Source organism: Peromyscus eremicus, chromosome 3, assembly GCF_949786415.1.
Source record: "Peromyscus eremicus chromosome 3, PerEre_H2_v1, whole genome shotgun sequence".
Taxonomy (NCBI): Eukaryota; Metazoa; Chordata; class Mammalia; order Rodentia; family Cricetidae; genus Peromyscus; species Peromyscus eremicus.
In genome coordinates, this window is record NC_081418.1 from 39,997,338 (window position 1) to 40,023,528 (window position 26,191).

Below are 26,191 nucleotides of genomic sequence, written 5' to 3' on the forward strand. Positions count from 1 at the left end.
TGGCAGATATTGTGCAAAAGGAAGCTGTAACTGAGCGGAGAGTGGTGGAGGCTGGTGCTGCTGCTGGTGTCTGGAGAGCTCTGAGGCCTGTGTTAGGGCCTGTGCTAGTTAATCCAGTGCTAGACCCTTTCTAGGAGGCCCCGAAGTGTGCAGTCAGTTGTGTGTATTTCCTCCTCGTGTCCTTGGCCAGACTGAGGTTAAGTGCCTAAACAGTTCTATTGAAGACATGAAGTTGCTTTGATGCTGATTGGGGTCTGGAGTAGGCAGTTTTCCCATGACACTTCTGTTTTGTATTTCAGCCTTGGGCATTTCCTGCTCGAGAATTCCTTCGCAAGAAGCTGATTGGGAAGGAAGTCTGTTTCACGATAGAAAACAAGACTCCCCAGGGACGAGAGTATGGGATGATCTACCTTGGAAAAGGTGAGCAGCAAGAAGAGTGGACTCGTTTCTCTTGGAGCCTAAAGTTCATCCAAGGATCAGTTTTGATTTGGCAGAAGACCAGAATGGGCCTCTGCTGTGCGTTAACTCTAGGACAGTTGCTGTGGGTTATATGGGAGTTCCTGCTGGGCATGTACACATAAGAACAGAGGCACACCTCCAGCAGTCCTGATCCTTGTTCACCCCTGTGCTTTCTTGGATTGGTGTAGGACCTGTGGTTTACTGTAGCCGTTCTTCTTCCCATAGAGGCAACTCAACAGCTCTGTGCTTTGGGGTCGGAGTGCTAATTGAATTCCTATAGATTTCCTATATTGCATTCTGTATTCTTTTATCTTGTAGCTTTTCTTCTTTCTGGGGACTCTTTAGCAAAAGAGGATCTGTTTGGGGCCAGTGGTTGTTATTTTAAAAATCTGTCTTATTGTTCGAAATAAAATAGAATGAAAACAGGCTTTTGAATTGGATGGCCGGGGTTAGAATTCTGACTTTCCCATTCTGTATCCCTTTACCCTTTACCTCTATAAGCCCTAGTTTCTTCATTTGTAAGCTCCTGAGAGTTTAAAAATATGTAAAGTTTTGACGTGGTCTACATCATCATTAACTTTGTGTGTGTTGACACATGCTCGTATGCACATATAAACACATTTTTAGCTAGGTCAAATGATTCATGGGATATTAGATATTGTGGTCTTCTTTGGATTGGATAGAGGTAATGTAAAAGTGGGGAGTAGAGTTTTAAGTGGGCAATGGGACAGTGAAAGACTTAGTTAAATGTTTTCTAGACAATAGCTAATGACATTTTTTAAAAGAGAAAGCCTGCTTAATCTGGACCAACACAAAGATTTAGTCTTAAATGTGTTAATATAAAAAACAAGCTTATCAGAATAAATGTATAAGAAATGTTAAGAAATGTGTTCATTATCCCTTTAGACACTCACACAATTTACTTTCAACTTCACTTTACAGGGAAGTATGCCAGTGTCACAGCAGTTTAAATGCCTGAATAGTTTTGGGGTAGATTTTTTTTTTTTATTAAGCTAACTGGTTAATTAATTAGAAGTCTTCTTAATATCCTAGCAACTTAGATTATCTGTTTGACTTAAATAGTCAATGCCTGACTTTAGGCCAGCATTAGAAGGTAAGCATAATGACATCCCATTAAAACTGAGCTTTAAAAAAAAAAAGATGTCAGAAAGGATGAGGATTAAGTACTTTGGCATTTATGGCACACTGTGTGTGCCAAGAGCAAATATCCATTCATTCTCTTGGTTTTGCCTAATCACAGAAGGAGATGAATAAAATTTTTATATTATTTCTTTAAAAACAAACAAACAAACAAACAAAAAGACTGAGCTTAGCTGGGCAGTGGTGGTGCACACCTTTAATCCCAGCATTTGGGAGGCAGAGGCAGGCAGATCTCTGAGTTCGAGGCCAGCCTGGGCTACAGAGTGAGTTCTAGGACAGGCTCCAAAGCTACACAGAGAAACCCTGTCTTGGAAAAAAAAAAAAAAGAAAGAAAGAAAGAAAGAAAAAAAAAACTGAGCTTAATTGTAGAAGTTTTAGAAAAGTGAATTGAGAATGACAGTGGAGCCATCTTTTCCTCTATTTTATGGAGGGTTGGGGAGTAGAACTTGTGATTAGCCTAGAACTTACTGTAGAAAGATGATAAGTCTTGACTTTTTAGGACTGGAACTTGCGATATAGATCAGGCTGCCCTGGAACTCAGAACACCTCTGCCTTCTGAGTGCTGGGATTTAAGGCGTATGACACCAAGGCTTACTCCTCTAAGATAAAATAAGATAGTTTTCTACCAGCTCCAAGATACTATTCATTTGTGACTCCCTCTTATTCATCATTTGATAGATAACATCCAAGAATGAGATCCTTGGCTTCTAGATATGTTTACTTTTCTTCTTCCCTTTATGTCTGTCACATTTTGTTGCTTCCTTTGAAGCTTCAGTCTAAGGGAATGTATTTTTCTCCTTTCGGGAGAAATATTCTGTGTTAGTTTTCTTGAAAAAAGCAGTTCAAGGAAGGGAAGGTTCGCTTTGATTTGGCAGTCTGTCATGGCTGGAAAGACATGGCAGCAGGACCATGAGGTGACTGGCTGATCACATCTCATCTGTGGTCAGGAAGCAGAGAGCAGTGAATGCTGGTGCTCAGCTCACTTTCTTCTTTTCCCTTTTATTTGAACGGTGATCCCACCTGTTGCTACCACCCAGATTGTGGGTAGCTGTTCCCTCCTCACTTTGGCCTCCCTGGAAACATCTAGAGTTGTGTCTCCTGGTGATTCTAAGTCTGCTTAAGTTGTCAATGAAGGTTAACCATCACCCACTGAGAGCTCACTTTCTAAAAGTGTCAACATTTCCTAGTGTTCTGTAACAAGAACGTTTCTGAGAGCTTGGGGATATGTTGTTGACCGTGATTTATGGTTTCTCACTGGTTTTGTGCCTGGGCTTCATTCTTCGCTATCTTCTGACTTTTTGGCCTCTTGCTGCACAACTTTTCCTTCACTGTTGCATCGTTTGACTGGACTCTCCACCCTAGAATTCTTGTGTTTGGAGGAAACCATTGTAATATTTATTAGTATTAGTGAAATCTGTGTTTGGATTTAACAGGAACCTCAGGGCAAAGGCCAGGTGCTTAGCTGCAGAACCTTGAGAGTCCTTTGTATAAACATTGTTCTCAACATTGTTTGGTAGAAAAAGAAATACACAATTTGCCTTTGTAGAGACATGTGTTTTCTAGTGATGAGGCATTAAAGATGTGTACATTTATGTGTATGTATGTACATATACTTGTTAGTGCTTGAGGAAGTCAGGGTGTAGTATACCAGATAGATATAACTCTTGCAGAATTTCATTCTGTGCTGATATTACCTATCAGCTAGACTGCTGTGTTACAGTTTATCTGGGAGCTTGCTCTCTGCCATATTAAAGATTTTTATGAAGTGATTTCTGCAAAGATGTCTTCTTTTATCGTTTTAGCCGACAAAGATTTAAGAGACATACCAAGACTAAAAGCTTTTTCCAATAGTATGGAAATGCAATTAATGTTTCAGGTGGAACCTAATGCTTAAGTGGAACCTTAATCAGGTTAAGTTTTAATGTTTACCATCTTTTTCTTTCCTGTCCTGATGGCTGCTCTGTAAAAGAGAAAATCTAGACACTGTCAGTCAGTCAGTCTTAAGCTGTGTGGCTTGTCTTAGTGGTCTTTGGAGTAGAGAATATGACATGGAGAGGAATTGGACTTTCTGGCATAAGTGGGATAGATGGCACTAAATGAGTTTATCTGCCTTTTTCTAATTCCTGACTCCGCACTGGTTGGTGATTGCACATATTATTTAATTCTCGCAGGAACCCAGTGGAGCAAGTGCAGTCCCGATTAGAGGGGACTACATAGGATACAGGAAGCTGGATGTATGTTCAGTAGCAGGTTTCATCTTCGTTGCTGTCTTCCTGAGCTACCTGTCATGTGTGAATCTCCTGTGGCTCCCAGGATTTCTTTTGGCCTAGGAATACTCTAGAAAATTAGAAACAAAGTCCTGGGAAAAAAGATTGTCCAAGAGACTAGATGTTTTGGAAGTTTTCTGAGAAGCCCGGTGCTGCATTCTGCTGGTACCTTTCTCCACAGTATCTCCCTCCTGAAGAGTGAGCATGAAGATGGCCCATCCTGTGTGCTGTTGCTAGCAGAGGCAGGTTTGGCTCTGGTGGTTCGTGTCCTTCCTCAGATACTAATGTGGTTAATTTCCCTCCTCAGACACTAACGGGGAAAACATTGCAGAGTCACTAGTTGCAGAAGGCTTGGCTACCCGGAGAGAAGGCATGCGAGCCAATAAGTAAGTATGCTTCACTCACGACGTTCTTCTGGGAGGCACCAAGACGTTGGTAGCCACCGTAAACGGTTTTACTTCATTTCCTTCCTGTTTTTTCCTGCAAGATGGATAACCTCAGGTGCTTTAATCTCTTCTGAGATCTTCTTGCTCCTGGGTTGTTTTGAGTCAGGAGGTCACTAAACATTTACTAATGGCATTTGATTTATGTATACCTCCTTTAAAAACAGACCTGTTTTATTCACGAGTTAGTAGATCAATAGATATGCAATTCCAGAGTATTTACCCAGCCAGCCAGCCAGTCAGCCCAAATATTGAACCTCAACTGTGTATTAAGGTTCTATGCACTGAGAATATAGCACTGAATAGACTTAGGCTGTGCTAGCATTCTAATGAGGAGATAGACAATAAAAGATAGGCTGTCTCATCTGGTGTAAGGAACACTGCAGTGAAAAAAAAGCTTTGAATCTGTGTAATTGACAGGGCTACAGTTACTCTGTTTTGAAGGTTAGTAAAAACTTTTCTGATCCTGTGGTCTTGAATCTGAGGATACTTCATTAATAGATAAAAGCATATTTGCCTACCCAATGGCACACACACACACACACACACACACACACACACACACACACACACACGTAAGGCTTATAGTACATAAATCATGTTCAAGTTCACTAGTATTCTCAGTAGAGTGGATTGCAGCTGGCTTTAATTAACACTTTAGTCTCTGAAAAGTGATATGCTACATCAGTAATTTGGAGGCTATAAACATGCTATTTAAAACATTAAATCCTTGCTATGTTATATGACTGCAGTAGCCAAAGAAAAGACTTTGGATAAATATTTGCATCAGGTATACCCATGATGAGAATGAGCCAAAGGCACAGTTACACCTTTTGCCTTCTTTCTGTCCTCTGAGATTTGGGACCAGGTCAATCATCGCGTACCTGCAGTCCTTTCTGATTGTAAGGAGACTTTTGCTGAACTCTGTAATTGTTGTGTGTTGCCTGTGAGAATTGGTTGAATTAAGACATTTGTTTTTAGGTGGTGTTTTTGGAAGCATGCCACGGTTCTAACTTAAGGACAATTACTGGCATGATTACTGTTGCAATGTTTTTTTTTCTTGGGAATTCAGTTTGCAACTGGAATGAATAAAGCCAAACCCCTTAACAGTTTCGTGCTACTGTCACTGGAGTACTAATCCCTCCAGACTGAACGTTGCCTCTTCTCACTGTTTATGCTTGCTTCTGCTTTTGCTACCCCCACAATCTAATTAAATCTGGCTACTATGAATTTTGATATCTGAATCCTCTGGCTATATTTTGGATGAAGAGAAGGAAGAGGAACTTCTAGCTTGGGAAATAATAGGTCATGCTTGCTTAGACAGAAATTCCTAGAGACCAGGAGAGGAAATTCAACGTGTGTATGGCTGTGCATGGTCCCTGGTGTTTGGAATCCTGCAAAGGCCTTGTAGTTCCTTGTTTAGCTCAGATGTGACAGTAAACAGTCATTTCTGCACTACTCCCCTGCTTAAGAAGTACTTGTTGGTTTGATATTTTCCTTTTGGGCTGTACTCCTGTTGGTTTCCTGCCTGATGAAGAAGAGGCTTATTTTCAAACTGCCATTGTCTCGTTGACCTTGTTGGATGTCTAAGTAATTCTGAGCATCATTATCTGTTACAGCAGTGCACCCTGCAGATGGCCCCAGCCTTGATTTGTGGCTAGAGAAAGTGTTAAGGGTGCTTTTAGTCATTTTCCCTGCACCAAACCCTGTTGAGCTGGACCTAGCTTCTGGAATCTGGGATGCTTAAATGAATTTGTACCCCCTGGAGTGGCTCCCCTTGGAGCCATTAACTTGTTCTGTTCTGCTCACTGGCGGAAGGACTGCATGTTCTTTAGATCCCCTCATTAAATGCTCTTAGAATCTCATCTGTCCTTTGAAGGAACAAATCTGGAATTTGGAAATTGTGCTTATGGTGATTTTCTGGTTAAATAAATGCCTTGGAATCTTTTTTTTTTTTTGGTTTTTCGAGACAGGGTTTCTCTGTGTAGCTTTGCGCCTTTCCTGGAACTCACTTGGTAGACCAGGCTGGCCTCGAACTCACAGAGATCCGCCTGGCTCTGCCTCCCGAGTGCTGGGATTAAAGGCGTGCGCCACCACCGCCCGGCTGCCTTGGAATCTTTTAAGGGAGAAGGTACTGAAGAAACCACCTGGCAAAGAGCTGCAGAGCTGTTTGTGAACTCAGTAACCACAGCTTGTTTGTCTTTCATATCCCAGCCCCGAGCAGAACCGGCTTTCAGAGTGTGAGGAACAAGCAAAAGCATCGAAGAAAGGGATGTGGAGTGAGGGGAACGGTTCACACACCATCCGGGACCTCAAGTATACCATTGAGAACCCAAGGCATTTTGTGGACTCACACCACCAGAAGCCTGTCAATGGTGAGGAGGGCAGGGAAAGGCAGGCAGACTCAGGGTGTTCTCTTGCTGTTTGCTTTCTTTGATTCTTGGGGTTTATAAGATTCAGCGAGTCTTTCTTTTGCTTGCTTAGTATCCAAAGGGAATCCTTAAGGGTTAGAGAACACTGGGGCACTTTGGAAGGAGCTTTGAGTTGGTTCACAAAGCTTACTACAGGAATGTGTAGCAGAGGCTAGCCCTGTACTGTTGCTGATTGTAAGCTGTTAGTATTTTGCACATTGTGTATTTTCTGTTCCCTCAAGACTACTTAAAACTAACCCTGAAACTTGGAGGTAGAAACATAATCCATATATATGTAAATATATAAACATATTTATATGCTATATAGTTTTTGCTAGTTTGGGCCTTTACTGACTACAGATTTAAAAAAAAATATAAGCAAGCACAATGTAGGTTACTAGTTATTTTGTGAGCATCCTAGATTTTGGAGAGAGTTTCATGAGGTCTTAGTAGGTTCAGAAGACAGAAAAGTAGCTTTGCTTTGTGTTCTCCTGGACTCATCCCAGTGTTTTTTCCACTTCTGTGAGGGGGGCTTCTCAGGTTTTTTGGAAGGAGAGGAGATGGGTTAGGTGTAAGTAGCTTGGGTATTGTATAACTCTGGGACAACTTTCTCTAATGATCAAAGATGTTTGTTCTGTCATTCAGCTATCATCGAGCATGTTCGAGATGGCAGTGTGGTCCGAGCCCTGCTCCTCCCAGATCACTACCTTGTTACCGTCATGCTGTCAGGGATTAAGGTTAGAGCACAAACTGGGCTACACGGTGGGTTTGGGATTTGTGGGAGTATACAGTAATAGGTCCATTTCTCTGCCTAGGGACTTTGGATCTACTTTTCTTCCTCCTATGAGCCATTGGACAGAGGGCTTCCTAGTTATTTTGGTTTAAGCTCATCGTGAGACAGTTCTGTTAGATTTCAAGTAATTAAGGTCTGTTTGGTCTGGGGCACTGTTGGAGGTGTGAAGCTAGGAGAAAAGGGCAGGAGGCATGAGTGGCTCTGAAGCTTGCTAAATAGGAATTGAATTCATGAATACCCATATGTGCTTAAAAAATCAGTGAGCTGGCTGGTGGTGGTGCACACATTTGATCCCAGCACTCGGGAGGCAGAGGCAGGTGGATCTCTGTGAGTTCGAGGCCAGCCTGGGCTACAAAGCGGGTTCCAGGACAGGTTCCAAAGCTACACAGAGAAACCCTGTCTCGGGGGGAAAAAATCAGGGATTGAAAACAGGGTACTGACTGATCCTTTCTTGTTAAGGGGACATTTTCAAAGGAAATTAAAATGCTTCCCCACATGGTATGTTTCCTTTACCTTTAGCAAGAAGCTTGATTGGTCTGGTTGTTTTCAAGATGGTCAGAAGAGCAGTTTCTAGAACTCCCTGAGCTTTGGCTGTGGTCTTCATGCCCCTTGGAAACCTGATGTGGGCGGAGGGCATCTGGCTCCACTTCAGCTGCATTCCTCATCATCCTTACTTCCCTTTAGTGCCCAACTTTTCGGCGAGAAGCAGATGGTAGTGAAACACCAGAGCCTTTTGCTGCAGAAGCCAAGTTTTTCACGGAGTCGAGACTGCTTCAGAGAGATGTTCAGATTATTCTGGAGAGCTGTCACAATCAGAACATTCTGGGTACCATCCTTCATCCAGTGAGTGTGCCCTGCAGGGTGGGTTGGATGGGTCTGCCATGTATTCAGTTTGCTGCTCTTTCTCTCTCTGCAACATTTTCTCAGATTTTGGCAGAATTTTTTAATTTTACTTTTGGTATTATTATCTAATGACTTGAGCCTTTTCTGTTTAGATACCATTTGTCATGTAGTTGCACAAATCAGTGCATTGAGCTTTTAGGGAGTTAATGTCAAATATTCCTGGCTTCATAAAGGGAAGTCTTTGAGTCTGAAAGTTGCCAGTGGAAGGCTGGGGTTGTCCACATCCTGCAGAAGTGGGGGAGTGGGATTGGGGAGGTTCATATGTAGGTCTAGGAGTCAGCTATTCTGAAGTATTGGCACATTAGTCAGGAGGAGACTGGTAAATGGAAAAATTATTTCCTGTATTCTAATCTTTAACTAGTTACCTTCTAATTCTGGTTTGAGTGGGAACTAGTGTTTTTTTTTTTTTTTTTTTTTTTTTTTTTTTGTTTGTTTGTTCGTTTTAAATGTGGACGGAGTTTGACCCTCTTGTGCACTTTGATAAATGTGTTATTTTTGCACAAGAAATGACCTTGCTATGTGAAAACTAAGTTGATTTTCACTATTGTAATGGAGATATAACACACAGTTAATCTACTGTTACTTTTCCAGCCAGATGACTCCCACGATGGCAGCTGTAGAAGGCTGGGAGGCTTGGTTTGCAGGGTGCCAAGGTCATGTCTGTTTCTTCTGGAGTGCTGACTCTCTGGCCATGCCCTGCCAGATGGTTTTCTGTGTCACAGTAGAATATGAATTGTTATTCACCAGGAAAAATGTGGCTTGTGCTTTTCCCACTCAGTCTGTTCTTCAGCTTTCTGCTTCTGAAAAGGGGAGAAAGTGCTGATTCTTAGGGGCAGAGAAGAATAAGGAGTAATCTCTTCTAAAGATTAACATCCTCCTCTGCCCCCAAGAAGAGCTATTGAAATGTCAATTCCATTCAGTGCCACTAACATTTATTCTGCTCCTGTTAAGTAGAGTTGCTGTGCTGGGTGTTGTTGGGGTATGAGGGCAAGGCTGCTGGAAGGAGTCTTACAATGGCATCCCATGTCTTGGGTGTGATTTCTTAGTTAGAGAACCTACTTTTTCCTATTTTTAGAAAACTTGAAGTACCAGCTAGATAGTGCTGTATTTGCTGTGTCAGAAACAGAAAAGTGATTTCTTGGGGCAATGATGTGTAATCGTGTCTGTCTTCTTGTGCCTTGTTTCTTAGAATGGTAACATCACTGAGCTCCTCCTGAAGGAAGGCTTTGCACGCTGTGTGGACTGGTCAATTGCAGTTTACACCCGGGGTGCAGAAAAGCTGAGGGCAGCGGAGAGGTAAGGCCTGCCAGGGCACCTTGCTAAGTATTCAGGGGAAGAGTCTGGCCATCTTCTCTCCCCGCTCTGTGGTATTGCCTGTTTATTTCAGTAAAAGAATCGGGAAATCCCAAGAGAAGGTGGACTATCATATGGAGTGACTCAAACATTAACCTTTAGGTCTAGGTTAGTTATACTGGGGAGTAAGGGCTTAGGGTATGTATGTGGGTGTGCACATGCCACAGTGTGTAGAACTCAGAGGACAACTCGTGTGGAGTTGGTTCTTTCTTCCCACCACATGGGTCCTGGGGATTGAGCTCAGGTCATTAGCATGGTGGCAAGCACTTTTTCTGACCAAGCTGTCTTGCCAGCCCACCTTACTTGATTTACTTTAAGGAGATTTTTGTTATTGTTGTTTGTTTGTTTATTGAGACAGAGTTTCTCTGCCTAACAGCTCTGCCTGTCCTGGAACTCGCTCTATAGACCAGGCTGGCCTCAACCTTACAGAGATCCTCCTGCCTCTGCCTCCCGAGTGCTGGGTGGGCCACCACCCCCCGACTCTTTTTAAATGCTTTTAAGTCACTTTTCTCTAGGTTCCTCTCTTAAGTGTTCTATGTTTTAGGTGTTTGAAATGAAACAAACTCGAGACTCATTTCAGCGTGGTGGAGTGAATTATCAGCAAGACGAGAGCTGTGATGGAGAGGTGGAGCCTGTGGGTCTTAACTAGAACCAGTGCATAGCAGCTGGCAGCTCTAATGTGTTTGCAAGTGTGTTTAAATTATACATGCTAATACATTCCTGAGGTGATGGTAACCTTCCACAAGACCTGGCATTCTAAAGACTGGTAGCCTGTTCAGGTATCAAGGTCATGAGGAGCTAGATGTTTAGCTAAACTCACATTTGGTAGAGTAGATGGAAGAAAATACAGCAGGTACCTGGAATTACTGAAGGGGAACAATGCCATGCAAACCTGAACCTCCAATTCCACAACAGCGGTGAGCAGAAGTAGAAATTTGAGTCTTGGTGACAGCGGACTGTCCTTAAGTTTCCTGGCATAGAACCTTAGCTCAGAATCTTAAAATTATACTGGTTTTGTTAATTTGCTTTTTATCATTCAGATATACAGCTAAGGAAAAAGAAAAAGAAAAAAAAAAGAATGATTCTAGTACTTGTTAGGTCTTTTCTGAGGACTTTTACATCCTCCTGAGTCTATAAGCAGAGACATTTGCAAGTTTTTCTGGAAACATATTTTAATCTGCGTCATTTGATAGGATATATTTGACAAATGTATCTTGTCTGATGAAAAGCCAGAGGGTTTACTTAACTTTTTAAAAGTTATATATTGTCTGGCGGTGGTGGTGCACGCCTTTAATCCTAGCACTTGGGAGGCAGAGGCAGGTGGATCTCTGTGAGTTCGAGGCCAGCCTGGTCTATAGAGGGAGTTCCAGGACCGGCTCCAAAGCTACACAGAGAAACTCTGGAAAAACAAAACAAAACTCTGTATATTGTGCCATAATTTAATTGGAAAGATACAGTAGCCTTATAGATGATAAAGTGCTTTAAATACTTGTGATCATTCTATTATGCTCAATTTCTTTCTTGCTTTGGTTCAGAAACTTCTATTTTCTACTCATTACTACTCTAAGTTCTTATTTTGGTTGATAAATTTTCTTGACATTTGTTTCAGTTCCTGCCTGTCTTTGAAGACAGTGAGTACAATTAAAATAATATCTATGTTTTCTAACAGCTGTAGGAGACTATAGATTTTTTAAAGTCACTGCAAAACAGACTTAGACCAAAGAATATAAATCATATCTCACTGCATGATTGCATCCCATATCTGAGCTACTTGTATTGTGGGTACAATTATATTCTCTCTGTGGAAATGCTTTATGTATTTTACAACTACTACATCCTTCTTTGTCTTTTTTCTATTTTAGTGCAGCTTAAAAGAATGGTTGTGATACTGTTCTCAGAAATAATAGTTCTTTCCCACTGCACATGCATCCACTATTCATAAATAGTTTAAAGCAGCTCTTCATTGATTTTTTTTTTTTAATCTTTGCACATATTCGATTTCCCACTTTTGGTCTGACTCAGGAAATAATCTACTGGGTTTAGTATTTTGAAATGAATTTCTGACAACATGGTTTTTGAAGTTTTATTAATGAAAATCTGCAGATTTTGTCTTATTTTTCAAGTACAATTTAGATAGATATACTGTGTTGATGTTTTCTGACTTGAATCTGGTAGCTGGTAACCCTTTTACAATTCAGATGGCAATCAGGCAGACCTCTGATTCTTTAAAAATGTTTTCATGTGTATCTTCTTGTTTAAGAAAATAGTTGCTCTGGCCGGGCGTGGTGACGCACGCCTTTAATCCTAGCACTTGGGAGGCAGAGGCAGGCAGATCTCTGTGAGTTTGAGCCCAGCTTGTTTTACAAAGTGAATTCCAGGACAGGACAGCCAGTGCTGTTACACAGAGAAACCCCGACTCGAAAAACAAACAAACAAACAAAAGAAAAAGAAAAAGAAAAAAAGAAAAGAAAATAATTGCTCTGTATTATAGTACTCAGTCAGAAGATACTAGATAAGTAAAGGGTTAATTATTTAGGGGAACCTGTGCTCTCTGAGCGCTAACAGTTGAATACTGGGATCTCATTGGGCCATTCATAAGTTTATTAGGTTCATGCATCTTGTTTTTTTCTATTTGCTGCACACATTACATTTGTAGTCAGGCTTTGTTCAGGTTTAACTGTGGTCTTTCTTCTGGATCTGTCCACAGGGTAGGGTAGTAGGATTTTCTTGCATTACCTGCTCCTGCAATGCTGCTGAGTTCAAGTGAAATGGACTGGTCCGTGAATGAATGATCTTGTGTTCTTGCTTTGTTGCCAGGTTTGCCAAGGAACGCAGGCTGAGAATATGGAGAGACTATGTGGCTCCTACTGCTAATTTGGACCAAAAGGACAAGCAGTTTGTTGCCAAGGTGAGTCATTCTTAGCATTTTGTTATGCCGAGTAGACATCGCCAGGCCAATGATAATACAAGAATCTGAATAATTAGAAATGCTGTAGCTCTTGACTATTTCAAGAAGAGCTACCCCACCCTGTGTGTGTGTGTGTGTGTGTGTGTGTGTGTGTGTGTGTGTGTGTGCATTGTAAATTAGAATAAGTTCATTGTAAGTTCTTGGATTAAAGTTGTTGGCATTACTAGCTCAAAATAGTTCTCATATTTGAGATACCTTTTTATTTGCTTTGCTTTACAACTGGCACTCTGGGATTTCCTGTGTCCTCAGCTTTCTCTTCATTCTTTCTGGAACCATTGTGGTTTCAATATTTTTCCTGCCCTGAATTCTTTATTGGCTGATGTGTGTTGGGGTGGATTGCTTGCTTCCCAGGGAACTAGAGCTGTTGAATAAATTAAGTGGTTATATCACCAGTACTGTGCAAAAGATTTTCCTTTTAAGGTTTCAGTAATTTGAGTGGTAGAGTTCTATACTTTCCCAAATCCTATGAAGCTTTCAGTCTGTTTTTGCTTTTGCTAAGAGGCACTGAAGATTTTGTCTATTTATAGACAGAGGGTGGTTAAATATCCTCACTTGTGGACAGTGACTGTCTTCATCACTTATCCATGAATTTAGGTTGGAAAGTCACTAGGTGGCACTGTCAGCTTGAGAAATCCCCAAACTATCTTATAATGGTAAAATTCCGAGGAATTGGCTGATTTGTTCTCTCTCTCTCTCTCTCTCTCTCTCTCTCTCTCTCTCTCTCTCTCTCTCTCTCTCCCTCTCTCCCTCTCTCTCCCTCTCTCCCCCTCTCCCTCTCTCTCCCTCTCTCCCCCTCTCCCTCTCTCCCCCCCCCTCTCTCTCCCTCCCTCCCTCTCTATCTCCCCTCTCTCTCTCTGCGCCTGCCAGCCTGTCTGTCTCTCTCTGTCTTACCGTGCTCAAAGTACTAGGTTACAGAGCTCAGCTGGCCTCTTCCCCTCTGTAGCAAGTGTCTAAGTAGCTGTTAGGTGATGGTAATCACTCTCATTAGTGGACATGAACAGAGTTTGTCCAAGGGGACATAGTCCCCATCCCATATCTTGGAATGGACCTTTGTTTCCTTTCTCTGATGAATATGCTGTTGTGCACTTGGACATGGGCTGTTTTGCCATCTTGAAGCTCATTTAGTTTTGTTTATATGTCTTATAAGGAAGACTGTATCTACGCAAAGGATGACCATCTGCTCAGCAGGGAAATGGGTCTTCAGTATGCTAACATCACTGAGAGGCTATGGTACCAGTGATATAGATGAGACTTGGAAAGATGCCCCTAGCAGATCCTACTGATTGGGGAACTAAGGGGTTGCTAGTAAGGAAGAATTTTAGAGAAGTAAATGGTTGAACTAATAGCCTTGCTGAGACAGGGTCTCACTATTGTTGTTGGTGTTGGCTTCCATCTTGCAATTGTCCTTGCTCAGTCTCAGGATGCTCAGATTACAGGGACATGTTTATCTTAAATGTGACTCTGTTGTCAACTTGAAAAGGGAAAAATGGCTCTTTTAAACGTTCTTCTACTTTCTAAGTTTGGGACTCTTTGCTCTCTGGGTTTTGTTTTTTAAACAGAATGAGTATTTTAATCACTACATTAAATTTTTATTTATTATGTTATCCAAGTGGGATTTATGAAGGATAACCGTCTCTCTAGAACCTTGATGTAAATTTAGGTCATTTGAATAGTCACCTACTTAGAAAATTATCTTTATGGCTAGAAAAAAGACTTTATGTTTTCTTGAGTTTTAAAAATTCTTGAGCATCATTTTGGTGTGTGAAACGGCCAAGCACAGAGAAGGTAAGCAAAGTCCACATTCTTGAAGGATTGTAATAGAGCTTTGCTTCTCCACTTGGCTCTTCATACTTCCCATCTCGAGATTGGTAAACCATGGGCCCATGCATCAAGCATGGCTCTGCCCTTAGTAGTGCCTGGCTTGTGAATTTTATAAAGAAGAAGACTGTTGTGTGGCATGTGAAAGCTCTGTGAAATTAAGCTTCCCTGTCATGAGTAAATCTGGCTATAGCCAGGTGTACTTGTTTGAGCACTGTCTGTGGCTCTTTCTCTTCTTTGAGACAGTCTCATTATGTAGACAGGCTGGCCTCGAACTCACAGACATGCACTTGCCTCTGCCTCCCAAATGCTAGGTTAAAAGGCTTGTGCTGCCATGCTTGCTAGTGGCTCTTCATACCCTACTATCAGATTGTTATGGGGGATGTAGTTGGTACTGAGCTGTTGAATCAGTTGCAAAGCATGAAGTATTTACTGTCTGGCCCGTTACATAAAATCTAAGGGCCCTTGATCTGTACAAATTGTATCTGTGCTTTCCTCATTGTTGTGACCAAATATCTGACAGAAAACTTATGAGAGGAGTGATGTGTTTGGGCTGATGGTGTCCTGGCTGGACAGGCCTGGCCCCAGCACTAGCTCGTGCATGGAGTTAGTAGCATGTGGCAGGCTCTGCACAGGGGCTGGAATAGGAAGCAGAGAGTTCAGGTCAGATTTGAACCACCAGTGTATATAACCTTCAAGACCCACTAGTGACCTATATCTGCCAACATCTCAAGGGCCCTATAGCCACCCAAATCAATACCGTCATCTGGGGACCAGGCATCCAAACATCAGCCTGGAGGGGACATTACACACTAAAACTGTACCACTCACCTTGCTCAGAGAACCTTGATGGGACATGAGGGGCTTGAGAGGAATCCAGTCCAGGTAGTAATTCATGAAGAAAGAATGGCTCAAAAAGGAACAGTGTTCTGGTACAAGCTTATTGTCTACTGCAGATTGGCAGCCGCTTTGTTTGTTTGAGACGAGGTCTATTGTAGTTGTGATTTTGAACTCGTGATCCCTCTGCCTCCACCCGCCACGTGCTGGGATTACAGGCATGTGCCACCATGCCTGGCCACGTCAACTGCTTGGAACATTTGGCTCTTTCATATTTCGGAATACAAGGTTTATTTGTTATTTCTTCTTTGTAAGCGTAACTCCTTTCCTTCATTCCGTGGGAGAAAATGTATTTAGATTTCTCATTCAAACACAGATACTCACACATGGACGTACACACGGTCTTCCCCATTTTCCAGTATGATTATGATTTTAAATTAATAGTATTTATCTTGTAAATGCTAATTACTTTATTAAGAGCTATATTGCATAGTAAAGCTAATTTTCATTTCCTATATTTTTTGTTTTCCCTGGAGTTAGTAATTTTTGAAAACATTTACATGTACATATATTATACATATTATTAATTCAACTCTCAAATTCTCTACCTGTCTAAATTTTTTCCTCAAAACATCCATTTGGTTTGCTGATCTTACTCAGTAATTCTGTCTTGAGATGTAGGCAGTGCTGCTCTGGACTGATTGACTGCTCTTTCTCCCATGATGAGTTTCACCTTTCGATTTCATCGTAGGAGTTTTCTTTGCCTTCCTCTCAGATTAGGACTATGCTTGCTGGATCCTGTGGCTTTTTCTTGTTGATTTGCTGTATCACTTTGGTGGCATATTTGTTCTCTAACTGCATGAGAACAGACTGCTTGAGGTAAAGTTTTGAAGCTGTTCCTATCTATTTTCCATAACCACTCAGTTGATAATCAGTGGGTGTGTATCAGATGCCGTTTCCCATGAGAATTGACACAGTATTGCTCAGTTGTCATTTAGTTTCTAGGGTTTTGTTGTTGTTTGTCTCCCCCGCTCCCCTTTGTGATCTGAAATGACTGATATTTTCATCCATGTATGAGTCTTTTTCTTTCTAGAAGGAATTACCAAAATCTTTTTAAGCCTAGTATTCCGTCACGTCATAATGATGTAACATTGTGCTTCAGTGTTTAGACCTAAACTGCTTTGTTATCTTTCATATATTTTCTCTATTTTTCCTTTGTCTAGAACTCCTCTCATTTGTATGCCATACTTTGTGGCTAGTGTTTGGATCTTTCCTTCTTATTTTCTTTGTTTTTAAAAAATGTTTTATTGTTTGAGGTGAAGGTTGTATTTGATCACCTGGGCTTGCCTTGAACTTGAGATCCTCCTGCCTCAACCTCCAAAGTGCTGGGACTGTAGGCATGCATGACCTTTCTTTCTCTGTCTCTCATTTATCCTTTTCATTTCTGTGAATTTCATTTGTTCTGTGAATGAATCTCTTCTATTATTGCTATTTAGAAATCAAAATTCCAGAATTTGTTTCATATTCTCTCCTACTCTCTGGAGAAATACCTTTAATTATTTTGCAGTTCCCTCCATGTTCTTTGGGTTCTCCTGTTGGTTATTTTGGCTTCTTATTTTTTGTATTAGAGGCGCCTCAGGTATTTGATAGACCTTGGTTGTCTCTCATTTAAGAAAGAGGTTTTAATACTAGGTTGTAAGAGTTGGAACTGTGTGGATGTGGGGCATATGTCTTGAAATTTAGCAGCTGTTTCAGAGAGTCGAAGCCGGTCCTGGTGTCCAGCCCCTTGGTTGTTACTTAACATGCCTGATTTTTAGTTCCTGAGTCTTTCTGGGCGGCCGGGGTTAGGGAGTGGGGCTCTGTTATATGTATCCGATTGACTGTTCAGTTTCCTTCCTTCTGGCTCAGGATTGGCTTTTATGAACCCATGGAGTCAGAGCCCACCAGCTCTCAGGGTCTTACTGCAGTATCTACCTCTCCAGTTATCTGTATATTCTTGAACTTATGTAAATAGATGACTAGGGATGTTAAACACATCACTTAAAATTTTTTTTCATTAAAAAAAAAATTGGAGAAGAAATCAAAATAAGTGTTTGGGGTGGGGGGCTGGAGAGATGGCTCAGGTTGAGAGCAAAAGCTGCTCTTTCAGAGGTCCTGAGTTCAATTCCCAGCAACCACATGGTGGTTCACAACCATCTGTAATAAGATCTGGTGCCCTCTTCTGACTTGAAGGGATATGTGCAGGCAGAACACTATATACATAATAAATAAATAAACTTTAAAAAAAAAAAAGAGAGAGAGAAAGAAACACAAAATAAGTGTTTGGTTCAACTTCCTTAATTGGTACCTAATATCCCATTGTGGTGCTATACCATAATTTATTTAACCAGTCTCAAGAAGGTTGCTGTTTGTGTAAGCTGGTAATTTTCCCCATATTTAGAAAGTGTAGTGAATATCTGTAAATGATAGTTATTGCCTTAGAGGTGGTTAGAACATATTTGCAAATAGGTCTTCAGCAATATTACCTGATAGAAGCAAGCTTGGTTTCTAATATTTTTTCTGAAGAAGGATTGACCAGCTTCTTCTGAAAGGAACTCAAAATAAATATGTTATGTTTGGCAGGCCACTGCTTTTTGTAACCCCAAACCAACTGTGACTTGGCAGTCATTTGTAAACAATTGAAAATGTTAAGAGGTGGGAGTGTGGCTCAGTGGTAGAATATTTGCCAAGCATGTGTGTGGGCCTAGGTTCAATCCTTAGTGCCATTTCCATGACCTCCTGCATTACCCCCAACCCCAAACAAAAGAAAGGTGTGTTAATGATGCCCAGTAAGTTTTCAAGGAAGCCAAACAAAGGCCCTCACATCCACAGGCCTGTCAATCAATTCCAAACAGGGCTCTTCTGTAGTTACCAGGTTTAAAGGCACTAATTGTATAGAACACAACTAAAATAACCAGAAGTCCTTGCAAGGGTGACTCTTGACCTCTTCATTAGGATGCTTTGATGTTTGATAGTTGATTTCTGGAGAGCTGTAGATGAGTGTTTGTCAAAAGGTTCACTGTGAGAAATCTGAAACTCAACTAAGGATTTTCTTGATACATGTGGCCTGTTGAAAGATTGGTTTCCATCATCTGCTTAAGTGGTTTTATCCCTCAAAGAAAGAGCTCCAAAGGAGGGCTCTCCTTGTCTCTCCAGGTTAGCAGAGAAGCATGTTCCCTTCACAGCGATTAGCTGAGTCTGCCTGAGACTTTTGTGCCTGTTGTGGCCTGCCAGTTCCCTGCCTGCCTTCCCTGTGGCGTTTTAGCTGATCTGTGCAGTTTGTAGCCATATGGTCCCCTGAGCACGTGGCTTGGCTTCCCTGTCCCTACTGCTGGATCTGTGGGCATTGCAGATTTCACAGACCTGAATAGCATTGTTGGGGGGAGGGGAAAAGAGCTTGTTCCAAAGAGTTGTCTTCTCACTGCCCCGCTTGTTAGAGACCTCATGTTAGTTCTCTAATAACATAAACAAACAGCACTCCACTTTGTGCTTTGAAAAGATGTAAAACTACTCAAACTCCATCCTTCAAGCTTATCCTTTGAGACTTTTGCCTGAAGAGCCCAGGTAGTTGGCTGGCAGTGGTAGCCATGACCAGCATTGGAGATCAGGTTGTATGGTAGGTAGCTATGGATATAGCATGGATCTGCTAGAATGCAATCATTTAGTTAGCATGGAATTGATTTTACCCCAATATTGCTGTGTTTCTAGTTCAAGAGTCATTCAGCATCAAAGCTGAGATTCCCTACCCCAGTTTATTTATTTTCTTGGAGAACTCATCCAAACAGGTTTCCTGTGGCATCTCCTTACAGTTTTGCTTTACGTTAACTTTAGTGATTAGTGGTGCTGAGCCTGCGCTGTCATCTGTTTGTGTAGTCTGCTTTAGGGAGACGTCAAAGTCCTTCCCCTGTTTTTCAGTTTTTAAAAATGGTTAGAGTGCTGGGTATGGAACCCAGCGTTTTTGTCCATTTTTAATTGCACTGCTTGGTTTTGTTGTTCTAGAGTTTTAGGAATTTTGCAAATATTCTGGGTATGAACTCTTTGTCAGATGCGTGGTTTAGAAATATCATCTCGTATTTTATAGGTTGCCCTTTTACTGTTAGTTCTACTTTTAGAGCACAGTGGTTATTTTTGTTTATTTATTTTCAATTTTTAGGCAATCCAATTTGGTTTTATATCTAATAGATCATTGCCGGATGCACAACAGTGAAGTTTTGGCTCTGTGAATTTCTTCTAAGATTTAAAAGTTTCATAATTAAGTCATGGATCCAGTCTGACTCAGTTTTTAGTATGGCACTAGGTGAGGATCCAGCTCATTCTTTCATGTCTCTAGCTTCCTGGTATCATTTGTTGCAGACTGTCTTTCTTCACTTATGAATCTCCATCCTTGTCAGTGTGGCCTTTTGACCACATATGTAAAGGTCCGTTTTTTGCACTATTCCATTGTCTGAATTGCAAGTCTTTGACAGTCCTGTATGCTTTCCATATTGTAGCTTTGTAGTAAGTTTTAAGATAAACAAGCATGCATCATCCAGTTTTGTTCTTTTGCCTATTTAGGGGTCCTTTGAGATCCAGTATGAATTTTGTGATGGGTTTTCCTATTTCTGCAAGCCAAACTCAAACCAATGAACAACCCGTCAAACATCTTTTGTTGCTCATTTAAGTGGTACATATAGTAAAACTTGAAGGATACACACAAATTGGCTTGTTATCTTACTTTGTTTTCTTGTCACTGTGATAAAATACCCTGACAAACAATTTGTTTGAGAGAGAGCTCACAACTCAACATATAGTCCATCACCAGGGAAGGCAAGGTCGGAGTTTGACAAAACTTGTCACGTTGCGTTTGCTCTCAAGAAAACAGTGGACTACTTCCAGCCACCTTCCTTGGCTCTTCTAGCTTAAAGTACCAAACTTTTCCACATTCTCATCACAAAATATTTTCAGTGGCTTAAGAAACCTCAGTTAGGTTTATCTTAGCAGCAACCCCACTTCTGCTACTGATTTCTCTCCTAGCTTCTTTTCTCTTGCTGTGCTAAAACTCTGACTAAAAGCAGCTACTGGAGGTTTATTTAGCTTACAGTCCATCATGGCAGGGAATTTGTTGCAGTAAGAGTCTGAAGGGACTAGTTTTACTGTATCCACAGTGAGAACAAGATAACAATGAATCCATGCATGCCAGTGCCCAGCTCCTTCTCTTCCTTTTTATTCGGTCAAGGACCCAGGCTGTGACAGGGGCTGGTGGTGGTGGTGGTGATGATCTTCCCACCTTGGTTAACCCACTTAAGAAAATGCCTCACAGGTATGCTCAGGAACTCATCTCTTGGTTGGTTCTAGATTGTGTCAAATTGACAGCAGTATTACACATAAGGATTACATGTAAATGAGTGAAACATTGCATTTTAAGAGAAAAGAAAGCAAAAGTAATTACATTTGGAATTTTGATAGGATTGCATTAAATTCACAGATTGACAAAATCAAACCAACAAACAACCCACCCAAAATAATATTTACTTACTGTCAATATTAGATCTTCTAATCCATAATCATGGGATGTGTTTCTGTTTATCTTTGTTGTCTAACAGTTTTTATATGTGTATGTGATATGTGCATATGCACATGCATGCGCAGGCCGGAAGTTGAATTTGAATTACCATCAGTTAGGTAAAATGGCTAGCCACCAAACGCCTGCAATTTTCTTGTTTCTGCCTCCCGGCACTGGGATTATAGGCATGTACTGCCACACTTGGCTTTTGACACGGTGTTGTGGGGGCAAGGCTGATCTCAACCGAGGCCTTCATGCTTGCACAGGGAGCACTTTGCCTACTAAGCTGTTCCTCCAACTCCCTCAACAGTGCTTTATAATTTGTATTGTATAATAAGGTTTTTGTTTTTTTACTTCCGTGGTTATGGTTATTCTTAAGCATTTTGTTCTTTGTGATGCTTGCTATTGGGGATGAAATTTAGATGTTATTGCTAATGTATAGAAATAACTGATTTTGTTTCCACTGCTTTATTAATTCATTTGTTGGTTTAATATTTGTAGAATCCTTGGGTTTCTTCATATGTTTTGTCAGCAGTATAATTTTATTATTCCGATTTTTATGCCTTTTATTTGTTTTTCTTGCCTAATTTCTAGTTTTATGCTGAGTGGAAGTGGTTCTTTGATGAACTTTGAAGCAAAGATACTTAATATGTTTGGTGTGATCTAAACTGGCCAGTATATTCTCATGCGGTCATACAGAGACATCAGAAAACAAAGAAATGAAAAAATTGTCACTAGTCTGACCTTATCGAAGGCCGGCATGAGGCAAGGAAGTTGTAGGGATGGTTTGGCCGGAACATTAGCCTCCACTACAGCACATCGGCTAAGGCTTGTGGAAGATTTCATTAGTGCTGCAGCTGGCAGCTGTGAATGGGAAGAGATTTAGGAGGATTCGTAGGATGGTTTCAGAATAGGCAATGCCAAGAGTCCACATATTACTGTTCATTGCCACCCTAATGTATTTTGGTATTTTACATGAGTGTGTGCATTTGTTACCAATATTAATTTGTGGGTATTAATTAAAGTCATTATTTTATTTAGATTTCTTTAATGTCTTTTTTCTCTTTCAGTAACGTTAAATTTGCTTATTTTACTTCCGTACAGCATGTCAGACTCTCCGTGTTTTCTTTGTGACCTTGATTGTTTTGAGGAGCAGTGAGGTATTTTGTAGGATGTTGCCCATAGAAATTTTGTCTGATGTGTGCTTTCTTTTTAGTTATCTATGGTAGTATGTGATATGACTGTGCTTAGTTGGCTTGTACCAGGATATTGTTGTGATTATTAACTTTTTTGTTGTTGTTGTTTTGTTTTGTTTTTTGAGACAGGGTTTCTCTGTGTAGTTTTGGTGCCTGTCCTGGATCTCGCTCTGTAGATCAGGCTGGGTTCGAACTCACAGAGATCCTCCTGGCTCTGCCTCCCCAGTGCTGGGATTAAAGGAGTGCGCCACCACCGCCCGGCTAACTTTTTTTTTTTATTTAAAGCAAGTTTGCATGTGTCCTTCTGTGATGAAAACTAGGGAGAATAGACGTAAGCACACAATGCTAGGGTGCAGGAGAAACAACCGGATGTCCGGTATCAGTGAGGTAAAGGGTGTGTGTCTCCTTTCTAGTGGCCTCATCAAAGGGCACTGTCTGATCGCAGTGGAGAAGCCCTGTTTTGGTTGGTGCAGAAGCCCTGTTTTGATTGGTGCAGAAGCCCTGTTTTGGTTGGTGCAGAAGCCCTGTTTTGGTTGGTGCAGAAGCCCTGTTTTGGTTGGTGCTTGCTTTGCTTCTTTCTTACTGAGATTGGTAGTAGTGTCAGAGCTGTTGTTGGACATGGCTGGGGTGCTATTGGGAGGGTGTCTGTAGCTGAGAAAGCTGTTGGAAGGCTTTGTCATTTGATGCATGGTGCAGGGTTCTATGAAGCCAAATAGCAGCAACCCCTGGCCTCACAGTTAGCATTGTGGGTGGCTGTGCAGATAGGCAGTATGGCAGAGGGCCAAAGAAAGGGATCGGTACTTCTTTCCCCTGACACAGCTCTGTAGTTCTCCTGACTTGTGGTAGCCTTTAGCCTATATCTTACCATCACGAAGACATTTTTCCTGTTACAACTGGGCTTCAAGCGATGTGGAAGGAATTGGATTTAGTGCATATAATGTTGAGTCCAGATGGTGACTTGTTCCTTATAGATTTCTGCTCCTGAGCCTTGGGTGATCTCTTGGTGCATTTACGTGAGGATGGCTTGGTTAGAGATCTGTAACTTGTAGTGAAAGAGAGCCATGGGAGCATACTTCTGTTATCCTGAAGAACAGCTTCCTGAGAAATAGAGCTGTTCCAGTGTAGTCTATATGACTGAGCTGATGAGCAGGCTTTGGATAGGAATCCACTCTGCATTTTACTTATTGCACAGTGTATGTCTATACCCAGTATTTTATTGCTTCTTCCATGTCTCTGTAAGCAATTGCTTTTTTTCTGGGCAGTAATGACACAGTTTACAGAGCAGTAGAAAACCATACCTCCCCCCAACTTCCTTTCTTCCCTCCTGCTCTCCCTCTGAAAGCTAAGCCTTACATCCTTGGCAGCGCTGGAGTGCGCAGTTCTGAAGAGGAGGTTGCTAATCAGGGATATGCCGAGCAGAGAGTCTGCTGCTGTGGCCTAAAATTTAAGCTTCAAGAATCCATTTGCTGCTGTCACTAACATGTTATAAGGGGTGACGAACACCAGCTTTGTCACAAGGGATGCTTAGATCTTCACATTCTGGAATCAGGGTGAAGGTGTGACACTGTGATACTTCCCCTGGTGTCATTGCTCTCTGAGCATGCTTGAAAGCCAGGGCTGTCAAGATAGTCTCATGTCTTAATATGGGGAAGTTCTGTATGTTTTTGGCAACTGACAATTTAATAAGAGTTAATTTGAGTTTGAGAGGAAGTACAGATCTGTCCAAGAGTAAGATTTTGGAAATATTGTGAGACGTGTGCATTTGAGATGACTGAAGATTACCTTGTTTTTCTTTTGGTATCCTTTCGAAGGAGTTATTAACTGGTATAGTGGCTGTTCTGCTTGGTATGGCTTAGAGGAGTCTTTTCTTCCCTGGTTTGCAGTTAGAAGAGCAGAAAAGCACAAATGGTGGAGCCCACATCCCTCAGGTGTTCTGTCATCCATTTTCTTGTCACATAAATCCTCATCCTTTTGAAGGAGAGAGACAGGTCACTGGACCTTTTCCTCTGGGGCCTGTTGTCCACTCTTGATAGCCTTGGGAATGTATTCTACTGCCATGAGGAGCTTTTCTTGGCATTAATATGTCTAGATGGTAACAGACATAAGATTTTTCTCTTTTGGTTTCTGTAGCTGAATCTATTTTTTTTAGTTGTATCTTCTAGGCAGTATCTAAGTACCTCATGGGCTTTTTATTTATGTAGGAAGCTCTTGGATTTGGAGGGTCTTACACCTTTTGATACTACCCAATTCTGATAACCAGCCCTAACTTGGTCCTGGTTTGCCTTCTATATATATATAATTACCTCTCTGGCCAGGAGAATTTTTGGTTCTGACTTTCTGGGTTTTAGGGTTTAGCTCTCTTGACTCAAATCTGTCATACAGATATAGTAAAATGACTATGGTCACTTGACATTGTCTTTTGCTGCATTCAGAGTTGTAAGTTAATCCTAACCTATGGCAGATAAATAATAATTCCTAATTTCCTTTAGTCTGGGTTAGACCCTTCATTATCTTTCTGACTGCTGGGCTTTTCTTCCTGTGACTTCCATTACTCATAATGATCAAACTCAGATCTTAACATCTGCCAGCTATAGTCAGCCTTCTATGGAGGGACACACAGCTTGGTTCTGACTGGCTTCTTTTTTCCTTCTTCCTATTTGGTGGCACTTAGCTACTGCCATTTCCTGTTGTGCTTATTTTCTAACTTGTTTTTTCTTGTTCTAAAGATTGTCCCTTAGAGTATTCCTTATTTCACCCATTTATTTATTTATATATTTATTTATTTGTTTGTTTGTTTATGGTATGTGATTGGCTGGTTCATTGTAAAGGTGGAGAATAGCTGTTTTTGGATGAGTCTGCAAATAATTGAATATATGCTGTGGTGAAGAATCTTAGGCCTTCCAAGAAATAGACCTCCTTTAACATACTTCACAGTGTGCTGTCCATCATGGCAATGAACTGTCTAGCTGCTTTTGTTTCGTGCATAAAAGAGGAAAGGAATTTTGCCAGTCTTCCCTCCTTTTGTGGCAGTTGACCCCATAGTTCAGCCACCTGGTGGTTCCTGATGGGGGCCTGATTGAAGCATAGAAGATTCTGATTTTCACTCTGCAGATGGAATGGATGGGAACAATATTTTGTAGTCAGCAGCTACCTTGTAGTGCTTGCAAAGAAAGAAGAAAAAAATTCCCATACAGCCTTGAAACAACAAGGTCTGGATATAATTGGGTGGATTGTTGACTACTGGCCGTATTACAGGTTCTGGTTATAGCCATGATGTGATACTGTCCCAGTGTGAATGGCATTTTATTCTGTACACACTGGTGGGATGTTCTAACCTTCACAGAAGAATATTTGTGCTTTTGCCCTTCAAATAGATACCCTTGTATCCCAGACTGGAAGTTAATCATTTTCAGCTGAGAGTGGGGTGCAATGTTAATGATTTTTGGTTTCTAAAATCAGACGTGTCCATAGTAGCATTCTAAAAAGATGGCTTGTAGAGTAGCTGAGGTAATATTTTAGCAATTTAATGTTTCTGCTGTGAGATTAACAGCTAAGCAGCTCCATCCCTGAGCTGAAATGACAGTTCTTTTCGTCCTTCACTTGTCTTTGATTTTTCTGCTCTCTATTGGGGCATCTTGTTTGGATTCTTTCTCACCTTTTTCTAATCCAACCCTTGCCTCTGAAGGTAGGATTTTGATTTTTAGTTTTAGACTTGCATGAAGAAAAATTTCAGTACAGACTGGATTTAATGTGTTGGATTTTTTAAGTTTTTATTCTTATTTAAACAGAGTTTTTACTGTCTAGCCCTGGATGTCTCATTTTGGAATTTACAGTATCACCCTCCCTGGACTCAAGCTCACTGTGGTCCTCTTGCATCTATTTTCTGAGATCGATTATAGGTGTGAACCATCACACCTGGCTCAGATTTCTAGTTTTTCAGCTCTACAGTTAAGCACAAGAAATAAAATTGATCATCTTTATGAATGAAACAGCTTCTGTCT

At 41.1% G+C, this 26,191-nt stretch overlaps 1 protein-coding gene across 1 annotated transcript in view; it reads left to right on the forward strand.

Annotated features, from left to right (window-relative positions):
- The window catches only part of Snd1 (staphylococcal nuclease and tudor domain containing 1), a 427,841-nt gene that overhangs the window by 41,680 nt on the left and 359,970 nt on the right, over positions 1-26,191 (forward strand). The window contains exons 3-9 of the mRNA XM_059257458.1: positions 300-420; positions 4,195-4,273; positions 6,545-6,705; positions 7,387-7,478; positions 8,219-8,377; positions 9,627-9,733; positions 12,608-12,698. Of these exons, the coding sequence (XP_059113441.1) occupies positions 300-420; positions 4,195-4,273; positions 6,545-6,705; positions 7,387-7,478; positions 8,219-8,377; positions 9,627-9,733; positions 12,608-12,698 (810 nt within the window). The remainder of the gene's footprint in view (positions 1-299; positions 421-4,194; positions 4,274-6,544; positions 6,706-7,386; positions 7,479-8,218; positions 8,378-9,626; positions 9,734-12,607; positions 12,699-26,191) is intronic.